Source organism: Chiloscyllium punctatum, chromosome 22, assembly GCF_047496795.1.
Source record: "Chiloscyllium punctatum isolate Juve2018m chromosome 22, sChiPun1.3, whole genome shotgun sequence".
NCBI lineage: Eukaryota > Metazoa > Chordata > Chondrichthyes > Orectolobiformes > Hemiscylliidae > Chiloscyllium > Chiloscyllium punctatum.
The window spans coordinates 37,711,216-37,735,212 of NC_092760.1; the positions used below are offsets into that span (position 1 = coordinate 37,711,216).

Below are 23,997 nucleotides of genomic sequence, written 5' to 3' on the forward strand. Positions count from 1 at the left end.
AAGCGGTAAAAATATAAAGAGTTGAAGAAGAGTTGTAAAAGAAGAAAAGATTGAGGAGAGGGAGGTAAATCTATTACATTCTTACATTGATTTGTTTGCATTGTAGCAATTCTGAGGGTAATTGCAATCTCTTAGCTTCAAACCTCTGGACAAGGGATTATTGAAGGTGAACAGAAAGCAGAAACTGGCTGACTGCGATGATGTAGCAAGAAGGGGGTGCAGATCAATGCTGTCAGTTTCCTCTGTTTTTGCAGTGTTTTTTATTTGTCCTCTTTCTCTGAAATTCCCAAATAAGTGCAATACTCTGTTTGCAGCAACTGATGACTGCTTACTTAATACCCAGCTACTTCGGCCTTATTCTCTGATTTTCCATCCGTATTGGTTATCACAGTTATTTCTGCTTTATTGGGCGTATCGTTGGCGCTTTTACTATCTTATCAATACTTTTAGAGATATTACTGCCTTGTTACCTGTGATTGCAATAATCCGAATGCTACTAAACCAACAATTATTTATTTCATTCACAATTATTGCAGTGATATACAGACATCATTCTCCGTGACTATCAGCACTATTATCATATGAATAATCCATGTTCTTATGTTTAGTTTTGTCTGACTAGCAATATTTTGCTCTTAAGGTTGCTTGCATCTACTACTCTGGTCTCCATAAAGGTCATTAGGCAACAATGGCACATTGTGGATATGCCCTACGAAGCTAACCTCCATATAAATCTAAAAGATATCACTTGATCATAACCAACATTAATGCTTTTAACTGCATTTATATCCATCCCTTTGTTCAGTGGACCATATAATGGATATTGGATAGGTTAGGACAGATGTAAAGCAGAAGTACCACTTTGACTGATGTCATGTTTGACATCAAGTGTTTTGACAATACATTTGATGATTTGCATCCCTACCCAAAGACTTACCAGGATCTGGGACAGGACACAGAGGAGGACACTGTAGCTTGCCCTCAGACACACTCTCTTCATCCAACCCCATCGATTCTCCTGGCTGAGCTGCAAAGAATTCTGGGATTTCTCTGGATTGGCCACCTCTTCCCCCTGTGGGCTGCATTGTGTCAGAGCTCCCATCATTCTTCGTTCCTACCAGTGCCTCAAAGCGACCTGCAAATATAAACATGAGCAGGATGAAGGTGAGAGTTAATCAGGATACATCCAGAGTGACCAGCTGTTCTTCCCACTCGATGTAAAGGCTTGATCTATGCGGCTGATTGTGGTGTCTTAATCCCTACTGGCAGATGCAGGACTGCATTCAACAGTCATGGTTTATTCATTGTGAGCTGCTGCTTCTTTTGGAAAAAAAAGTGAACCCACACACGAGTGGGAGGACGAATCACTGTACGCCGTTGAGCAGTAATGGAAAATTTTACAACAAGGTGAAGGCAGGCAGCCAATGACTGGCAGAATTGATGGCAAAATGCAGTGAAAAAAATGATGTGTGAGAGAGAGAGAGAGAGAGAGAGAGCGAGAGAAGCAAAGAGAGACCAGGAGAGGAAGCAAAACAAAACTGATGTTAACAAACAGACCCCGGGAAAGAAAGAACTGCATAAATGCAGAGAATCGTGAACATGCAGAGGGATGAGAAATATCACCAGAGGAGATGGGTACAGGAAAAAGTGAATGAGGGAAAGAGCCATAGTAAATCAAGATAGCCCATCAGAAGTGTCGACATTGGTAACTAAAAATCTGGAATAAATTGGGTGACGTAATGAAATTATATGATGTAATGTAATTGGGTGATGTAATGACATAATGATGCACTTACTTGACCATTTTCTCAAAATGCTCAAAATTTGCATACATCATTTATCAGCTATTGTTCTAACAGCAGCACAGTGGCTCAGTGGTTAGCACTGCTGCCTTACAGTGCCAGGGACCCAGGTTTGATTCCGCCTTCGGGTGACTATCTGTGTGGACTTTACACATTCTGCCCATGTCTGTGTGTGTTTCCTCCGGGTGCTCTAGTTTCCTCCTGCAGTGCAAAGATGTACAGGTCAGGTGGTTTGGCCATGCTAAGTTGCCCAAGGTATGCAGGGATGTGCAGGCTAGGTAGATTAGCCAAGGGAAATGCAGAGTGACAGGGATGGGGTGGGTCTGGGTGGGTGAGAGTCAGTGTGGACTTGATTGGCTGAATAGCCTGCTACCACACTGTATGGATTCTATGATATACAGCAGCTTGACAAAACATTCAGACCAGGATTCTCAGTTACTGTTAATGTAAAGAGCCCCAACTGCAATTTGAATGGGTGCATTGTCACATATATTGTAAAGGCAGGGTGACACACTAATAGATTCACTGAGCTCATATAAAAGTGGAGGAAAAAAGTGCATTCTTAAAAAAAAATGCCAAGCCTCATGGAAAGGATGACAATGGTGAGTGCTATCAATAACAATTGCACGATCTGAAACAAAAAGGACAATGTGGTGAACTTGTAGAGACGGCTAAAGTAGGTCTACACAATACCTCGCTATCTGAAATAGCTACCCAGTTATGTTACTGACATTGTGTCATTTAAAGTCATTCCCACCACACACCAATATTATTGCCCTGTCCAGAGAGTTGACACAATTTTCTATAATTCAAATGTTTCCAATGTGTGGCCATGTTGGAACAACTAACAAGTGACACCATCATATTAAAATGTTAAAGTGCTTCACACAGAAAATCTTCCAATACAACTTTCCTACATCATGCTGTAATGGAACAGACTGGATCCCCTTAAAATATTTTCAGAAGGTAGCCTAGACCCTGTCTGTTTCTTATTTGTGTGAGGTGCCATGTTCCCAATGCAACTCAATTAGCCAAATTATTTAAGCAAAACACACTTTATTCCAACACAACAGTTAAAATATAACAAAAGAAAGAGGAACTTGGACTAACTTAACTCTTCTGGAAAGCTTAATAGAATAATAGATACAGCAACTATACTAATTAACTATTCCGATATAGTAACATCCTATAAGCACACTCCTTGGCAAAAAGGCAAATTCAGAAGACAGATTTTCTCACATACAATGCCAGCAGTAGGGAGAGAAACCCCAGGTTTGAACTGTAACAGAGAGGGGAAAAAATAGCTTCTACTTCTTCATGACTCCAGCAGCTTCTACTGAATCTAAAAGCTAAAAAAAGGAATCCTGAAGTGTAAGAGCTGGCCACACTCATCAGACTTCATCTATTGTTCCAACTTAAAAAAAAACAAGACCTCACAAGCTGTTTATGTTACCACAGACTGTTCAGTACCTCTCATTTAATCACTTTCTAAATAGAAACCAAGACAAAACTTAACTAGCTCAAAGGTAGAAGATAGAGGGTGATGGTGGGTTGTTTTTCAGACTGGAGGCCTGTGACCAGTGGAGTGCCACAAGGATCAGTGCTGGGTTCTCTGCTTTTCATCATTTATATAAATGATTTGGATGCGAGCATAAGAGGTACAGTTAGTAAGTTTGCAGATGACACCAAAATTGGAGGTGTAGTGGACAGCGAAGAGGGTTACCTCAGATTACAACAGGATCTTGACCAGGTGGGCCAATGGGCTGAGAAGTGCCAGATGGAGTTTGATTCAGATAAATGTGAGGTGCTGCATTTTGGGAAAGCAAATCTTATACATTTAACGGTAAGGTCCTAGGGAGTGTTGCTGAACAAACAGACCTTGGAGTGCGGGTTCATAGCTCCTTGAAAGTGGAGTTGCAGGTGGATAAGATAGTGAAGAAGGCATTTGGTATACTTTCCTTTATTGCTCAGATTATTGAGTACAGGAGTTGGGAGGTCATGTTGTAGCTGTACAAGACATTGGTTAGGCCATTGTTGGATTATTACGTGCAATTTTGGTCTCCTTCCTATCGGAAAGATGTTGTGAAACATGAAAGGGTTCAGAATGTTGACAGGGTTGGAGGATTTGAGCTATAAGTAGAAGCTGAACAGGCTGAGGCTGTTTTCCCTGGAGCATCGGAGGCTAAGGGGTGAACTTATAGAGGTTTACAAAATTATAAATTAACTTGATTACAGATTACTTGCAGTGTGGAAACAGGCCCTTCAGCCCAACAAGACCACACCAACCCGCCGAAGCACAACCCACCCAGACCCATTCCCCTACATTTACCCCTTTACCTAACACTACGGGCAATTTAGCCTGGCCAATTCACCTAACCTGCACATTTTTGGATTGTGGGAGGAAACCAGAGCAAACCCACAGGGAGAATGTACAAACTCCACACAGAGAGTCGCCTGAGGCGGGAATTGAACTCGGTCTCTGGCGCTGTGAGGCAACAGTGCTAACCACTATGCCACCATACCGCCCACATGAATAGGGTAAATAGACAAAATCTTTTCCCTGGGGTGGGGGAGTCCAGAACTAGAGGGCATAGGTTTAGAGTGAGAGGGGAAACATTTTACTGTTAAACAAAATCTGCAACATTGCCTGCTTATTTTTGTTTCAATGAGAAACCCCTTCATCAAAACCAAATCAACTCAGAACATGATCTATCAAGTCAGGTTCCTGTTCTGCGATTTAAATTGTCAAATAATGTCATCAACTGGGATTGCAACAAGCTATACTTGCTGTGTTGCACATATAATTAACCGGTTAACAGAAACCTGTACATTCTTAGCAACATGAATGAAAATTGCAATCAAAAGTTCATTTGATATTTATGCAGTATGCAGCAGGTTATCACAATCCTTGATATCCTCACAAGCATTAGAATGTTCTTCCTGTGTCTGCAGCCAGAAAAGCAAATCAGCTCCCCCTCACTAATAAATCCCCATCACTTTTGCCTGACCATACCTTTTCCTACCTCCCTACCATGAGCAGCTGGACCATCCACACTGCCATGATCATGGTTCTGGCTTGTCTCCACAGAGGAACGGTCATTCTCTCTGTTTTCAAAGCTGAGGAATGGTTTGCAAGAAATGCACTCAGGAGATTCCCTCACTGCCTGCTTGTTCCTCTCCATCTGCTTCTCTTCCTCCTACACTTTCTTAAGCTGTAGAGTTCCCATGTCTTGAAACATGCTAACCACAGACCACTCAGTCTTACGAAAGCACCATAGCATGTTCTCGCCCAATATGTGGGCAGCTTTAGCTTCCTTAACTAAGAAAAGACATACCCACCACCGAGAGAATATAGTTCGACTTCACACATTCCGAGGATGAAAGATTGCTGTCTGAGGAGTGAATAGTCACCTAGGCTTGTATTCACTGGTGCTTCAAAGAATGAATGAGAGGGGACGTGTTACATAACATTCTGACTGTGCTGGATAAAATGAACCAGGGATGATATTCCTGCCTGCTTTGGGGTTCAGCACCAGGAGCCATGGTCTCAGGATATTGGGTAAACCATGTCAGACTGAGAGGAGGAGAAATCTGTTCACTCAGAGGGCAGTGCACCTGTGCATTTCTCTAAAACAAATGCTGTGGAGGCCAAGTCACTGAATATTATTAAGAAAGATATAGTTGGATTTTCTAGAAATTAAAGGTGTCAAAGGTATGGGGAGAGAATGGGAGTATGAGTTGAGACAGAGGATCACATTGAATGCTGCAGCAGACTCAAAGGGCAGAATGGCCTACATTTGTACTTATTTACTGTGTTTCCTTGAAAAAGGCAACAAGAACACTTCAATGGTTGTGGGATTGTTGAACAACAGGGATCTGTGGTTTTACTTGCAGGAGCTGGAGTTGGATGTATGATGACTAATAGACAACCTGTGCAGATTGTGGATGTGCCAACTGCCTCCTACCTCTTCCCTCCAACTCATCCAGGACAGTGGGCATTCACCAGCGTGATGTCACATACCAACTCCACACTGAACAGGTCAGAACTTTTGTGGTTTCATTACCCTTCATCATTGCAATTCAGCATCCACAAAGCCATGGGAGTTATGAGTGGCACCCTGGAACATGGGGAGGTCCACTATCAAAACAAAGCCTTATGTTTATGCTTCTGCCTACTTCTATCCATACAGAGAGAAGACAAAATGTCACCCATCCTGACAAACAGAACTCCTATTAACTCTGATGCAGAAATGGACTATGGACTGGAAAATTGTACCTATAACTGCATGTTCCAACCTGGAAGGATCCAGTCACCTTCACAGACACAAATAGTGTAGTACCCACCCCTGCAGTAGGTCTGAATCAAAGAGATGGTGGGCTTTTGAATTGCAGATGCATCCTGCAAAGAGACCTTCCTCCTCTTTCTCCTGCTTTGTCTGTATTTTCTATAGATATATAAACTGTGTGGGCAAAAACTTGGCAGATGGAGTACAATGTGGGAATATCAGGTCATCTACTTGGCAAGAGAAATAAAAAGTGGAATATTATTTAAAGTGGAGAGAGATGTACTGCAAAATGCTGCAGCCCAGATGGACCGAATGTCCTTGTACATCAATCAGAAAAAGCACAAAAAAAAGCAGGTAATTAGGAAGGAAGATGGAATGTTGTCTTTATAGCAAGAGAATGAAGTATAAAGGTAGGCATGCCTCGTTCTAACAGTTCAGGACACTGGTGAGACCACACCCAGATTACTCTGTATAGTTTCGGTCTCCTTAAAAGGAAGATCTTACTTGCATGGAAGAAGGTGAGAGATGATTCATGAGGTTAAATCTTGTGTTGAAGGAGTTATTTTTTGAAGAGCAATTGAGCAAGTTTGGCTTTTACTTCTTGGAGTTTCAAACAATGAAAGGCATATTGTTTAATCAGCTTTGAGGAGGATTAACAGGATAGATACTGAGAGAAGGTTTCCCCTTCTGGGAGAATCTATAACTGGTGACATATTGAGAATAAAAAAAATCTCTCATTTAAAACAATGAGAAATACTATTAAAAACTGATCTACGAAGGAGTCAAGGATAATGGGGGACTGGTGGAAAAGTTGAGTTAAGGCTGCAATCAGATCAGCAATGGTGTTACTGAATGGTGCAGCAGGTTTGATGGGCTGAATGGCCTACTTACGCTAATGTTTCTTAAGTTGATACTTGCTGCAAGTGCAACATCTTCCTCTTGTACTGCAGACTCAGATGTCCTGCTACAATAACCATGACTGAAAGCAAAATGTCCTCTCACTCTTGCAGTCAGTCACAAGCAATGCCTTCCACATGTGTAACACCAGTACCAGCAGATTTTAATGACAGTAATCTGTCAGAATTAGAAACGTAAATCCTTTCCAAAGGTTCAAACAGAAAGTATATCCTTAATATCGACCTGTTCAAGAATGCTATGCTGCATCCCTCAAGTTGCTAGAACCTTGAACCTAGGCCTCCTGGCTCAGAGGTAGGAACATTATCCCTGTACTAAAATAACACCTAGGATCAAACAGCATTTTAGACATTATCCAACCAACCTGTTCAGAGATGTTATGACACATCTCTAGAGCAGGTGAAAGCTGAATCTGAGCCTCCTGATTCAGAGGTAGGGACGTTATCACTGCACCACAAAAGCCCTTACAGACAAACAGGACAGCTTCAGAGTGAGTTGATTAGGAGCAGGTGATGCTCATTGTTCTTCTTGTTTGTAAAGAAACATGAAGGGGCATTTGTGTTGCTACCTTTGGACCAGTGGGTATGTCTTCAAGTCCCGTCTGCTCAAGAGCTGTGTACAGGTGTATCTGTACAGATCAATTCAAAGGTATCTTGCAATTTTTGGTGGTCATGTGACCTAATTGGTAAGGTTTTTGACTTTTTTGTGGATCATGATGTTATCAGAAGATTGCAGGTTTGAATCCTGTTGCGGTCATTTTGATTCTTGTTTGCACAGTGGCAGTGTCTCTACCTCTTAGAAGGGAGAACTTGAGTTTAAGTCCCACCTGCTCCAGTAGTGTGTAATAACATCTCTGAACAGGTTGGTTAGAGAAATATCTTTAAAGAAGTGAGAAGAGATCTTGGAGTTGATCAATAAACAAAGAGAGAAAAGAACAAATAAAGAACAATTCACTCTTCTGTATTAACCAAAGAGAATATGACAATCTCCATCAAAGTCTGCCCACCCAGAGATCAGCAGCTAGGAGAAAGAGACTTATCAGGCCTCAAGGTTATTTGACTGATTATTCAGTCAATCCTTCAGTGACATCCAAGAGGGGATGAATGACTTACCTGGTTTTAGGAAATACTGTATTTTCATTTTTAAAACACCCAAATGGTCACTGACATGGCCAGGTCATGGAGGGGTCATAATTCCCAACTGCCCACAGTCACATTAGGAGTCCCTGGAGAAGGAGCATGCAGTGTTCACCAGTAGACTCCAAGCATTTAAGGATAGAGAGATACAGCATGAGCTGAGGTAGGCAATATTTACCATCCACACCATTGTGATTTAATGCACCCCATCTTTTTCCGCCTTTCTGATTTTTGTCACGTTTACACCAGCCCTTGTGCGCAGTGTGTGTGGTTTGTAATTTATTCACAAAGAGACTGGTTAATTTTGTGTTTGGTCTCCTAATACAGAAAGACAAACAAGCTAAGCTACATGCCAGGAACTGTTTGGTTTCGCGATGGAAAGGTCCAGAAGGGAAAAGGTGGAAAGTGATGTATCTGCAAAACTCTAGGTTTACAATAAAATTCTTGTAATTCTCTGGAAGGTTTTTGCAATCTTCAACATATGGTTATTAGTGTATGGAAGACTGTCAACTCCTCCAAATATTCAGCACTTCCACAAGCTCCTTGAGATGGCATTTGGTATTAGCCAAGTTGCAACTGGGCATTGGTTTGAAACCAGCAGCTGCAGCATCCTAACTACCAATGATATAGCCTCACATTTCAAGAAGCTTGAATGAAACTAAATTGTTGACAAGCTTAATCTTAATGGCTTCGATTTTAAGTGAAACAACAAAAGGAAGAAGTTTGATTGTTTTAGAGGTAATGGAATTTGTCATCAACAGCACTATCTATCAGCACCTGCTCAGCAATAACCTGCTCAGTGACAACCAGTGTGGGGTCTGTCAGGGCTACCCAGCTCCTGGCCTCATTACACCCTTGGTTCAAACATGGACAAAAGAGTTGAATTCCAGACTGTGAAAGCAAAGCCATGTTGATTGAGTGTGACATTAGAACGCTTGCAAATCTCCAGTCAATGGAATTCAGAGAAAGCTCTCCCCTGGTTGGAATCACACATGACACTTTGGAAAATGGCTGTGGTTATTGGAGGTCAGACATTTCAGCTTCAGAATGTCTCTGGAGGAGTTCCAGGCTATAGTGATCTAAATCCATCTTCAGCTGTTTCAATGACCTTCCCTCCATCATAAGGTCAGATGTGAGGATTATTGCCGATGATTGCACAATTTTAAACTTCATTTGCAGTTCCTCAGGTACTAAAGCAGTCCATGTCCAAATGCAGCAAGACCTGGACAATATCCCCCTGTGGGCTAAAAAGTTGCAAGTAACATTCACGCCACACAAATGCCAGGGAATAACAATGTTCAACTAGAGACAATCTAACCATCACTACTTGATATTCAATGACATTGCCAGTGCTGAATTCCCCACTATCAATATCCTGGGGGTTCACCATTGACCAGAAATTCAACTGGACTCACCATACATACACAATGGTTACAAGAGCAGAGGCTAGAAATACTGCAAGTGATTTGCCTCCCAACCTCTCAAAACCTGTCCATCATCTGCAAGGTGCAGGTCAGGAGTGTGATGGAATATTCCCCAACTGCCTGGATGAATACAGTTCCAACAGCATTCAAGAAGCTTAACACCATCTAAGACAAAGCAGCACGCTTGATTGGACCTGCATCCACAACCATCCACTCCCTCCACCACTGACACTCAGTAGCAGCAATGTGTACTATCTACAAGATACATTGCAGGAATTCATCAAAGATCCTCAGACAGCCCATTCAAAATTCACAATGCCTTCCAACTAGGAGGACAAGGGCAGCAGACGCACGGGAACACCACCCTCTGCAAGTTCCCTCCAAGCCACTCACTATCCTGACTTGAAAATATATTTGCCATTCCTTCATTGTCTCTAGTTTAACATCCAAACAGCATTGCAGGTCTACCCACAGTACATGGACTGCAGCAGTTTTGAAATGGCAGCATACCACCAATCTCTTGAGAACAATTCGGAATGGGCAATAAGTGCCAGTCCAGCCAGCGACACCCGCATCCCACAAGAGAATAAAAATAAAGCCACAACAAAATGAAACTTGCATCTTCGGCAAAAATTGCCATTTTAGCTTGAAAATTAAACGTCTACTTTCGTGTCACAGTAGCTTCTAAAAATATGCTAAAGCATTTTAATATGTTAATACTGTGATTAAAAGGTTATTAGCTGATAATATGTGGTATGTAAAAGCAAAATACAACAGAAGCTTGTAATCTGAAATAAATATAGAAAATGCTGGAAATACTTAATGGGTCTGACAGCAACTGTGGAGGGAGAAACAGAGGTAACATTTTAAGCTGAAGTGAATTTTCCTGAAGAGAGATGCTGAGTGATTTCAGGTATTCCTGATTTATATATTTGTACCCTATTATGTTTTGAAATTGTGCTACTGTCCCCAAACGCAAATATTTCACCTCCTTCCACTGCTCAGCTTTGTACCTGCATATGTTTAGGTTATCATGAATGATTGGCTGTTCACTTTTATCAGATTAGAGAGTTTTTCACCTGACGACTTATGAGTGTAAAGAAAAAAAGGAAAAAAATTTTATCACACCTATCTTTGGATTACCACTCTCGATGGTATTCATGATGCTACCATACCAAGCATAACATTCAATGGTGAGGCATAGAATGTTGGAATACACAAAAGACAGCAATAGATTGTTTAGGGAAGAAGGTGTTGATGTAGGCTTGGGAAGGTTTCAGAAATACAGAGAAGTGATGCCATGAAGGAAGTTAACTTCAAGGAATGAGAAATGTAGTCTGAAGAAAAAACTGAAAATGCTGGAAATACTCAGCAGATCATCTGTGGATAGAGATGAAACATTATTGACCTTAAAGCATGAACTTTGTTTCCTTCTCCACTGATGTGGTCAAATCTGCTGGATAATTCTAGAACTTTCTGTGTTTATTAAAGAATAGTCCCCTTCTGTCTATTTGGGTGATGAATGGATACAAAAGGTACAAAGAAGAATAATAGTGTAAGAATCTACAGGTGTTTCTAAAACAACATCAGTAAAGGAAATTATTTCACTTATTTCAATGTTGTTGACCTACAACTTGAGTTTTGATTTGATTTACTATTGTCACATGTACAATGAAAAGTGTTGTTTTACATGCCGTACAGGCAGATCATACCATACAAAATTGTAAATTAAGGTTTATGCTTGTTTCAGAAATGGTGTATGTGTGTCTCCACTTACAGGACACTGTCACCCTTGACCAGATTTTCGTGGCTATTCAGTTTAATTTTCAGAAATGGGACAAATCAGCTATGCAACTTGTTCTTGGTCAGCTTTTCTCCCACCCAGCTGATTCTTCGAAAGCTTCTACCCAACTCAAAATAATAAGATAAATACTGCCAATTCTGGAAATCTGAAATAATACCCAAAAGTGGTGGAGAAGTTCAGTAGATCTGGCACCATGGGTGCTCTGAGAAACCAAAACACGGCTGTGATGATTCAGGTAATAGCAGGCCTACTTTTCTGCATGCTCTCACAGTAGAATGTAACAGTTTTAAGTGAGTATGCTTATATCAGGCTGTTACTTTAACTAGTCTGTGGGATATCTGTCCCAATTTCGGCACAGGTCCCCAAGGCTAAAAAATAGACACCACAGGATTGAGAGAGTGAGGGGTGCCTTTATAGTTTCCAGTACCAAGGTCAAAGCTCTGTGGTCTATCCAGTTGCATTTATCCACATTCTTTAGTAGTTTGATTTGATACAATCACATAGCTCGTTAGGACATTTCAGAGGATATTTAAACATCAACCATATTAGAATTAGGTTTTAGTGTTGCATATACTTGAGTACAGGGGTATAGGAGTGCAGTAAAAAGTGTACAATGTCCCATTCCCAGTGCCATCTTAGATATAAAAAGTAGCAAGGTACAAAATCTTAGGTACAAAGTAAAAAAAAAGTAAATTACAAGTTCAGCATTACATTCCTTCTTTAGCCATGGGCCCACAGACATTTCATGTTGGGCTTTCCCCAAGAGGGTCTGGAGTCACATATAAACCAGACCAGATAAGGACAACAGATTTCCTTTTTTGAACATTCAAACATTAATGAATCTGATGTGTTTTAACCACAACTGTTGCATGGAGTCACTCAATAAACTCAAATTCCACAAGCAGCTGTGGTGGCAATTGAAACTATGACCCTAGTACATATGCCAGGGCCTTCTGTAACTTTTAACCTGATGACTTTACCACTACGTCACTGCTTCTCTTTAAATAATGAAGTGGATAGACTCCAGGCTGGTTGGAATCATATTTTGGATTTTTTAAAGATTCCTAAGTGACCCAAGCCATTCTCTTTTCAGGGGTTAGTCTATTAAACTAATGTATCATTTGAAATAATCTGATTAAATTATCCTTGAAGGGACAACAAATCAAAATTATAGCATCAAACCTCACGATTTAAGTTTTGATATCATTCTGGTTATTCTTACGTTTTCCTGTACAGGAGTACCTTTCCTGAGATGTGAGCTCCAAACTGGAGCGGGTACTCCAGATGCATTCTGACCAAACTGCAGCATAACTGAAGTATCACTTCCTTGGTCTTGAGTTCCACCTCCTTGAATGTTAAGTTAACAATTCATTAGCCATTTGTTTAAATTTTTTAACCTACCAACTGGATTTTAAAGCTTATGTGATTTGTAAAAATGGACATCCAAATTCTTTAACTCCTCTGTACCTCCCTGTCTCTGATCATTTAAAAAAATTTAAAATGTTCCTTTCTCTGACCCAATGAATGAGTTCATATTGAAGGAGCATCCTCCACGATTTATGTTGTCACATGAATAAACACGCTGTCCATTATCCATCTGTACAACGGATACATAGGAACAGACATAGACCAACACTTCAACTGTACAGTACTAGGTAAGAATGAGTGCTTCTGATGCATCTTATTCATATATTGGAGTTAACACTGAAATCCATTTAATTCAGATAAAACCAAGTAATATAATCCTTGTAACCTTCTTATTTACCTGTGCAATATGCATAAGGTAACAATCTATAGCTGTGCTGAACATGTACAATACAAAGTGACATGCATGAACCCCTTTTACCTTGTGTGTATTCATACATGTACAGGAGCCAAGACATAGGCTACAGTGTCTGACATTATCTCAAACCACTCTGATATGGCTGCAAAATATCCCACTTTGCAAACTTACAGTTGTAACCTTCTGTAAATTGGATATTATCCACACTATCATATGTGTAGTACTAGAAACCTTTTTTACAAAAATGCCTGCCTCTCTGTAAAGCACTGATATTACAGAGAGAAAGAGAGAGAGTGTTGCATGTGCAGTTCAGGAAATTAAATTAGGGATTGTGAGAGAAAGAGTGAGGTAGGGAAAGGAGAGAGACATTGGAAAACCAGAATGACAGGAGTAGAAATTAAAATGGAAATGATGAATGAGAAACAAAGAGAGAAATATAATGATAAATAGAGATTTTAAAATTTGAGGACATGTGGGAAAAAGAGCAAAATAGGTTGGGACAGATGTGAAAAAAAAGAGAAAATAGCACAAGAGAGGGAAATAATAGGAGAAGCAAAAATAAATGGAGGCCCTACTTTGTATATGCATGATGGTTTATCCATTCACCTCTGGAATATTGTGCAGATGATCCATAGTATTAGTTCTTACCATATGGATGTCTTGATGCTGTACAGGCTTGAGCTGAAGCAGCTGGAATTCATCCTCACACTCTGACCCACATCCTAGCAAAGGAGCAACCTTCAGCACACTGACGCCAATCACCTTCCATTGCAGGACCATGTGATATCAATGAGGATACAGTCAATGAGAATGTCAGCTGTGATTAATTCTTTTTTCACAGTACGAGAGCAGCAGCTACCTCACTGAGAGAGCTCCACTCCTGTATGCAGACATATTAATACTGGCTTGTAATAGGATTAACTATGGATGAGAAGCACAAATAATGTGAAGAATAAATCATATTTTCGTTATTGCTTTTCTAACTACATGTAGCGTTCCCTTCTGAATTTTAATATTTACCATGTGGGAAAATACCTGATTAAGTGACACTTGCAACATAATACACAGGATCTAAGGCAAGTGCTGAGAGCTCAATTAGTTAAAAACAACAAATAAACTACGTTCTCCTCAGAATTCATAATTCCTTCCAAGCCCCATAAATCTCCCTTTCTGAATAGACACCAAGGATTCCCAACAAGAACCTTTTGAGAAGAAAGGAGGTATATTGATTTTGATTGATGTAAAATGGCTGTAGTGATTAAGTCAGCTGTTATAAACTCAAATGTGAATTAAAATCAGGAAAGATCGGAAATGAATGGTGAAATCAGTCATGGCCATTTTATTCAGTCAACTAATCCCAAAATTATTTCCATAATATTTCAGTCAAAATGTCGTCCTCTCCTGCTCAAAAAATGTGAGATCCTGTTGGAATACTGTTCCAAAAGTACACACCAGCATTGCACCTAAGTGGGACTCTCAGTCGGCTATTTAACTGCAGGAGTATCACTCTAATCTTGCTCTCAGCTGATATCTAGCAATGCAGTCCTACCAGCAGAGTCACATGGAATCTAATCAATAGAAATGTTGAGTGATTCTCTTTTTATCTCACTAGCCTAGCTGTGGAGCATTAACCATTGCTCCAGTTTAGATCAGACTGTATGACAGAGGCTGAATATTGGGCATAAGACTGTGGCTTGGTGGCAAATCAAGAAAGGCATTTATCCCTTGAGGCAGTGAGGAAACTGTCCACATCTTTTAAGACAATTTCCCCCTTTCTTGATCTCCAGTATATTTCCAGCTATATCTCATGTCATCACTGATGTGAACAGTTGGCAGAATAAAGATTCTTGTGTTATGGGTGAAATTCCTGCTAAGCTTATCTACAGAAGAACCAGAATATATCCAGTTCAATAGTTAAAAATCGCACAACACCAGGTTATAGTCTAACAGGTTTATTTGGAATCACTAGCTTTCGGAGCATTGCTCCTTCATCAGGTGGTTGTGGAGAATAAGATTGTAAGACACAGAATTTATAGCGAAAGTTTACAGTGTGATGTAACTGAAATTATATATTAAAAAAGATCTGGATTGTTTGTTAAGTCTCTCATCTTTTAGAATGATTTGGAGATGCCGGTGTTGGACTGGGGCACACAATCACCTGATGAAGGAGCGTCACTCCGAAAGCTAGTGTGCTTCCAATTAAACCTGTTGGACTATAACCTGGTGTTGTGTGATTTTTAACTATTGAACTGGGTATATTCTGGTTCTTCTGTAGATAAGCTTAGGCATTGAGCTACATGAACCCTAAACTCTGGAATTCCTTTCTTAAAACTACATATCTCTTCCTCTCATTATCAAGCTGTTCCTTAAAAACTAATTCTGTCCCATTGTTACGTTATGCAGCTCAGAATTAATTTTCTCTATTAATCCTCCTGTAGAATGTCTTGACATGCTTTATTACATCGAAGACATTTCATGAATGAAAGTTGGTGTGACTGCAGATTCCTTACACATGAATAATACAAATACTCATTGTAACAGAGCAGGAATTTCTAAGTTTTAGTTTTAACAACTACTGCATGACTAGGAAGACCTTAATCCAATGTGACAGTGCTAGATACCCTCCACTGCTGTGTTAAAAAGTATGGCACTGGAAAAGCACAGCAGGTCAGACTTATACCCGAAACGTAGACTCTCCTGCTCCTCGGATGCTACCCCACTTGCGGTGCTTTTCCAGCGCCACACTTGTCAACACCGAAGGGAAGGGTATCTCGGACTGTCACACTGAATTAAGCTATGGAAAAACACAATCTTTAATTATGATCCTGTTCCACTCAGACCACCTGTGGGAACAATCTCCAGCCATTCAACTACAAAAGCCATCACTGCAATATTTCAGCTTAAGGTTTCAAACCCTCCACACTCGAAAGCGAAATTTTAAGCAAACCAGCCCTGCAACAATAATAGAGACTGATTTTGTTTTGATCTTTGTATATAACTTTTATCATTTCTTACTTTAAATCTTAATATCAGTATTTCAGCTAAGAACTTTATTGCATTTTACTTAACTAATTTTCAGAACAGTTGGGTAATACAGTAACCTTTTATCTTGCTTAAAGAACAAAGCTGTGCTTGATTGTCCTTAAATTGAAACACTTGAAAGCTAAAAGGGGACCACAAATGAGTTTATATAAATTCTTAGTTCACAGACAACTGTGAGGACAAGCTTGTTGTGGTCATGACAGTCTATTGCTGACATTTAATACTGAGCTCCTTGTTTAATAATGAGCTCACTGTTAAATACTAAGCCCCTCATTTAACACAAATGATCATTTAATATTGAACTCAACAGCTGAGTCTCTACACTGTGGTGCTGAGCTTACAATTTAAAATTGAGATTACTGTTTAAAATAGAGTTCACTGTTTATTACCAAGCTCACGTTTTAATCCATCTTGCCAAAAATAGATCACATTTTTCTAAATATATAGTTCAGCAACCAACCCTGTCCTTTCTGTACAGAGCTTACCTTTTAAAACAGAAAATGCTGTTTAAAGTGCAACCTTATATACAATACAATTTCTTTTCCTGGGGCATTGGAGGTTGAGGGGTGACCTTATAGAGGTTTATAAAATCATGAGGGGCACCAATAAAATGAATAGCCAGGTCTTTTTTGTAAGGTAGGTGAGTCCAAAGTTAGAGACTATAGGTGAGAGGAAATTTAAAAGGGACCTAAGGGGCACTGTTTTCATGCAGAGGATGCTGTGTGTATGAAATGAGCTGCCAGGGGAAATGGTGGAGGCTGGTACAATTACAGCATTTAAAAGGCTTCTGGATGGGTATATGAGTAGGAAGGGTTTAGAGGGATATGGGCCAAGCACTGGCAAATGGGACTAGATTAGGTTAGGATATCTGGTCAACATGGACGAATTGGATCAAAGGGTCTGTTTCCATGCTGCATTACTCTATGACTTGATGACTCTACAACTGTCTGACTATCATGGTGCATGCTGGGTAGTATCCTTGCTAAAGAAAATGAAAATCAGGAGCTTGAGTGTGGAAAGCTGCATCAACAAAGCAGGTGTGAAAGCTTCTGTCTCCTCATTTACTGACAAATTTTCTTATATTTCCAGCAGTTTTTGCTTATTTGTCAGATTTGCAGAATTTTGATTTACTGTTAGTACTTAGTTGACTGCAATCTTTTGTTCAGAAATTGCCAACTTCAATAGAGCCCTTCTTTCCATTGGAGGTTTCAGTGGTCTCTTCAATTTGTTTCACCTTAAGTGTTTTCTCGTTCCTGTCCCATGTTTGATCAAGTACAGCAAATGTTATTTGAGCCAGCACCTGGCATTCTTGATAAACTGGCAAAAATAATGTACCTCAAATACCACAGAGTTTGTCATTCTGTCCACTTATTATAGTCTTTTCACGTATTTATCTCAATGTAAATATACTTGTTCAAACAAATGGCCTTAGGAAATTATCAACAGTTGATTCAATTTCAAGTCAATTTCTCCTCAAATACCACAATGTCCAAATAGTCAATTGAGGGTGTAAATAAAATGGTACCTGCTAGTAATGTTTATTTAAGGCAGAGTTGCATTATTATTTAAGTGATTTATGCTATAAATAAAGTATAACAGTGATGTGTGTACCTCCTGCATTATATTTCTATTACTTAGTGTGTGGTTTTACATTGATTATGCAAGCCCTCTTGATTGTTCAGAATATTTGATCAACCAGCACCCTCCTGGTCCCATGGACACTGATCAATAAAGGGTTTGCTGTAGGGGCAGCATGGTGGCTTAGTGGTTAGCACTGCTGTCTCACAGTGCCAGGGACTCAAGTTTGACTCCTGCCTCTGGTGACTGTGTGGAGTTTGTACATTCTCCCCATGTCTACATGGGTATCCTCCCATGATCTAAAGACGTGCAGGTCAGGTGAATTGTTCATGCTAAATTGCCTATAGTGTTAGGTGCATTAGTCAGGGATAAATATAGGGTCTGGGTGGTTTAGCCTTTGGAGGGTCAGTGTGGACTTGTTGGGTCAAATGGCCTGTTTCCATACTGGAAGGAATCTAATCTAATGTACAAAAAAATGCTTACATGGCCATATTTCCTTCCTTAGTTCGTTGTCCATCTCATATGTTTTGCTAATGCAGTCTTCCATACTAATGCTAGCTGATGAAATTGCAATTGTCTCACACTTCTTTCAATTTAGTGTACCATACTCCCTGCTCATGATGTGATCTCCTCTACACTGGAGCAGCCAAATTTCATGAACCACTCATGACAGTTGGATACAATTGTCAGGTGGAACTACTGTCTGATGGACTATATCTTATTCCTTATTAGTTATTATTTGAGGTGGCTCCCATTTCCCCATCAACACGATGACTTATAAATAATAACTCACAGGTTTTGGGTTGTGATTCAATTTTTGTTTGATATATCATTCAATTCAAGATCAGTGCATTGCATTCCTATTAAAGAAGATGGGTTAAAGTATTAGTCTCATTCTCTTGTCATCATTTTAATTTATATTTTTTAAAATAATGTCATATAACTTAATTTTCAAGTCATTCCCCTCTTTGATAGGCTCCCTCTCTTCCTATCTGATTCTATGAGCCTAAGATCTAGTCACAATACAATCAAGAAACAATCCAGAATGTTCTCCTGTGACATCTCAGTTTACTTTATTTCCACTCGTAATTCCATTACCACTGGTCACGCCAATATGTTTGCACCAGCCACATCATTCCACAACATAATATCAATTCTTTCTATAAGCATTCATGCCCTATTCTATCTATAAACTCTTCATACTAAAATAATCTTTCATTCAACTCTAAACAATGTGACTGGCTTGTATTGTCCATATATATCTCTAATTAATATCTTCCCCATTAATAGTTCGGAGGACAAATTGTGTCATCAACCAGCTTTAGCAATTGACTTAGAACAAAGAACAAAGAACAGGTCAGCACAAACCAGGCCCTTCAGCCCACCAAGATTGCACCAACACATAATGCCTTTCTAAACTTAAAAGCCTTTTTCTTGCCTCATGCAATCCATACCCTTTCTATTCCCTTCCATTCATATATCCATGAAGATGCCTCTTAATTGTTGCTGTTGTATCTGCTTCTACCACTTCCTCGGACAGCGTATTCCAGGCACTTACCACTCTGTAAAAAAAACTTGCCTCTTACATCTCCTCTAAAGTTCCCCCTTTTACCTTCAACTTATGTTCCCTTGTGATTGACATTTCTACTCTGGGAAAAATACTCCAACTATCCATTTCATTCATGCTTCATAATTTTGTAATATTCTATCAGTCACCCCTCAGCCTTCAACACCAAACTAAATTGTCCAATCTCTCCTCAATATTGAGAACTCCAAAACAGGCAATGTTTCTGTATCCTCACCAAAACCTCCATGTTCTTCTGCTAGTGTGAAGACCAGGCTATACACAATATTCCAAATGTAGCCTAATTAACCTTCTATACAGCTGCTACATGACTTGCTAATGTTTATGTTCTTGATGTAGCCGACTGATGAGGACAAACATGTCATATGCTTTCTTGACCACCTTATTCACTTGTGTTGCCACTTTCAGGGAACTGTGGATTGTACACGCAGATCTCGCTGGATGTTAATGTTTCTAAGGGTTCTGCCATTTACTGTATACTTCCCTCCTGCATTAGGCCTCCCAAAATGCATCACCTCACATTTGTCTGGATTAGATTCAATCTGACATTTTACAACCTACGTCTCCAGCCTAACTTTATCTTACTGTATCGTTTGGCAATCCTCCTCACTATCTGCAGCTCCACCAGTCTTTGTGTCATCCACGAAGTTAGAATTCAGACCGCCTACAGGGGTCCCTGTCCTGATCCCTGTGGAACACCAATGTTCACAGATCTTCAATCAGAAAAGCACCATTCCATCACTACTCTCTGTCTTCTACGACCAAGCCAGTACTGTATCCATCTTACCCCATGTGACTTCACCTTCTGCATCAGCCTGCAATGAGGAACCTTGTCAAAGGCCTTGCTAAAGTCCATGTGGACATCACACAGCACCTTGTCCTCAGCAATCATCTTCGTCACTTACTGAAAAAGCTCAGTCAAGTTTGTGAGACATGACCTCCCCCGTACAAGACCATGCTGCCTATCGCTTATCGGTCTGTATTTTTCCAAATGTGAGTAAATCTTGACCCAAGAATCTTCTCCAATAATTTCCACTGGCCTGTAATTTCCTGGATCATCCCTGTTCCCTCCTAAAACAAAGGAAGAACATAGCTATTCTCCAGTCCTCAGGGATCTCTCCTGTGACTAAAGAGGATACAAAGATTTTGTACAGGGCCCCAGCATTTTCCTCTCTTGCCTCCCTCAGCATTCTGGGATAGATTCCATCAGGTCCTGGTACTTGTCTACCTTAATACTTTTCAAAACAACTAAAACCTCCTTTTTTTTTATATTAACATGCCCTAGAAAATCAACATATCCCTCTCCACACCCTTCTTCTTTATGAATATCGATGCAAAGTATTTGTTAAAAACCTCACCTATTTACTCTGAGCCCACGTGTAAATTCCCTCATTTCTCCTTGAGTGGACCTACCTTTCCTAACTACTTGCTTGCTCCTTATACATTTAGAAAATAACTTTGGATTTTCCTTAAACCTGTTTGCCAAGGACATTTGAAGACCCCTTTTAGCTGTCCTGAGTGCTTTCTGGCTTTCTTTGTATTCTTCAAAGGCTCTGTCTGTCTTCAGTTTCCTAAACCTTACATATGCCTCCTTTTTCTTTTTGACAAAGCTCACAATTCCTTGTCATCCAAAGTTCCCAAATCTTGCCAGCCTTATCCTTCATTTTCACAGGAGCATGTTGGTTCTGAACTCTAATCAACTGGCAGTTTAAAAATTCCCATATGACAGAGGTGGATTTACCCTCAAACAGTTATCCCCACCCTTCATTCCCCAGTTCCTGCCTAATATTGTGATAGTTAGTTTTCCCCCACTCAAGTGCTTTCACCTGAGGACTACCCTTATCCTTGTACATATCTAACACAAAAGTAATGGAATTATGGTCACTATTCCCAAAATGCTCCCCCACTGAAATTTTGATCATGTGGCCTTGCTCATTCCCCAATAGCAGGTCCGGTATGGACCCTTCCCTCGTTGGACTATTCATATGTTGCTTCAAAAAGCCCTCCTGGATGTATCTAACAAATTCCCTCCCATACAGGCACTAAACAATTCCCAGTCAGAATAGGAGAAGTTAAACAACCCTATTGTTTTTATAGATATTTTCATAATCTATCTACATATTTGTTCTTTTAGCATCCACTAGCTGTTTGGAGGACTATAATACAATCCCATTAAAACTGATTGCACTCTTCTTGTCTCTGAGCTCTACCCATCTGGCCTCACTGGATGGGCCCTCCAAAGTGTCCTCCCTCAGTACAGCTATTATATTCTCTCTAAGCAGTAACGCAACTCCCCCAACTCTTATACATTCCTCTCTATCTCACCAGAAAAATCAAAGTGCTTGCTCCAGTGTCTCTGAATATCTTTGTTAGTTTGACTCCTTGATTACATGAATAAGAAAATACCTCTCACTTTGATACAGTCAGAACCTCCAGTGGTCTGATGCTTTCTATCAATAATTTGGTAACATTTTCTTGATCGTCCTGAATTGTCTCTCTGTGCCTAATAGACTGTAAAGCAATGTGCTCCATTTGTACTACTGTTACAATTTTAATGCCCATTGTTTTTCCTGAGACACTTTATTGAGGATTACTTAGACATTCCACCTGCTGCAAGTGGTGTCCCTTTTAACTTCCAGCAATTTACTTTAGAAAAGGGTTTTATTATGATTGAAACAGGTATTTATGATTTTTTCAGAAGCATATTGCTGACTTTATGTTGTGTTTAGGTTCTAGCTTTTCTCCTGTACTACTTAGAAAGCCTTCTGTTTACTCCCTAAAACTAAGGCTCCATTTGTTGATACTGATGCTTGCGTGGTATGTGCTGATTTAAATTGCACGTGCACAGATTTTGGGGGAGTGGCCGGGATCCGGGGGAGACCTGGAGGAGAAGGTGAGGTGAAGAGAGCCTGGGGATGGAGAAGTGAGACAGAGGGGGAAACGGCCTCCTGGATCCTGGGGTCTCTTTCTCCCTCTCCTTCCCCTTCCCTGCTTCTGGGTCCTCTACCATTTTCACTCCGGCGGCTTCCCTCTCACCCTCTACCCACCTGATGAAGGAGCAGGGCTCCAAAAGCTAGTGCTTCCAAGTAAACCTTTTGGACTATAACCTGGTGTTGTGTGATTTTTAACTTTATTTTGTATGGTAATATTTCATGCGGCACTTTGCCAGATGCCTTTTGAAATCCAAATGCATGACTGTACAGGCTCTTCTTTATCCACATCACTTGTTACTCTTTCAAAGAACTCTTAAGATTTTAGTCAAACATGATATTCCCTTCCAAAACGCCATGCTGACTGAGCATGATTCATTGAGATTTTCTCAGCACTTTACTAGAATAGATGCTGGCTAATTGTCTGTTTCTTTACTTGTTCAATCACCATTCCCTTTGGATTAGCATCATGGATCTTCTTATTATTTAATTTTTCCTACCCTCCACTCTTTCAAAGACGTTTTCTTGGGTGCTTTTCCCAATCTCTATCCCACTTGCTCAAGACCGATTACGTTCCTAATTTTACCCAATTCTGACCAATCTGAAATGTTAACTCTGTTCTTCTCTCCACAGATAATGCCAGGCTTGTTGAATATTTCCAGGGTCAGCAATATTTCACTTTTATATTAATACCAATCAGTACAGACTTCAGCCCCAGATTCAGAAATCTATCCTGTGTGAAGTTAAAAAAGGTGCCTATCCTATTACTTAAAATAATCTATCTTGCTAACAAAGCCGAAAGGTTCATAAAGCAGCATTTTTTGAATTCCGTTTATACCTCTAAATAAAATCCACTGCAATTTAGCATGCTGAGTCTACACTCAGTAATAACTATATCATTTGGTCCAGAAGATTCCAGGCTCCACGTTCAATCTGAGCTGTGTTCACTGATCTCAACCAGGCCACCAACTGGGGCAGCAGGTGAGTGGGCAGCTGAATCAATCTCAGAACCCAAGCTGTTTACTGCGCCAATTCCATATGTTTCTGTGTGACTGTTGGGTGAGAACCAGTGTTGGCAAGGACCTATTGGTAATATCACTAAATTATAAACCTTGAGACCCAGGTAATATTTTGGATACCTACATTCAAATGCTGCATGGCAGATGGTGGACTGTGATTCCAATATGCAAACTGGGATTAAAAATCTGAAGACGACCATTGGTTCAATAATGTCCTCTGGGAAGGAAGCTGCTGTTCTTAGCTGGTCTGGCCTACATTACACTCCACAGCCACATGGTTGACTTTCAACTGCTCTCTGGGCAATTAGGGATGGGCAATAAACGCTGACCTAGCCAGTGATGCCCACGTCGTGCGAATGCTAAAAAAAAATTTCCCGATCCCCTGTTGAAAACATGTCAATGTTCCTCACAAAGATACACTCGTGATGAAAGTCTCCTTGGGTGAAGTACTGGAGGACAGCTGCTTGCGTCCATGGATGTAAAACCCAGCACGACCCAGCTCCTTCATAAGTAGTGGGGGGAGAAAACTGACTCATCTAAACATTGTTCCGTTTGCGGGGTTTGTGAAGAGGCCAGTTAACAGCTGCTGGCCACCTTTCACATTTCATTCTTTCCTTAACAAAATGGATGTAAATTAAATTAATGGAAACCAATCTGTGAAGAAGAATTTGCATAAATATAAATGATTCTAAT

The 23,997-nt window shown here is 40.1% G+C and overlaps 1 protein-coding gene across 12 annotated transcripts in view; it reads right to left on the bottom strand.

The window, feature by feature from the left end:
- The window catches only part of ptpn5 (protein tyrosine phosphatase non-receptor type 5), a 245,750-nt gene that overhangs the window by 68,334 nt on the left and 153,419 nt on the right, over positions 1-23,997 (bottom strand). For 10 of the 12 annotated variants that reach the window (XM_072592038.1, XM_072592040.1, XM_072592036.1 and 7 more), the window contains one exon: positions 938-1,135. In XM_072592038.1, the coding sequence (XP_072448139.1) occupies positions 938-1,105 (168 nt within the window). In that variant the 5' untranslated portion in view covers positions 1,106-1,135. Of the gene's footprint in view, positions 1-937; positions 1,136-12,589; positions 12,612-13,798; positions 13,913-23,997 lie in introns of those variants that run through there. The other 2 variants (XM_072592035.1, XM_072592046.1) reach the window with 2 other exon arrangements.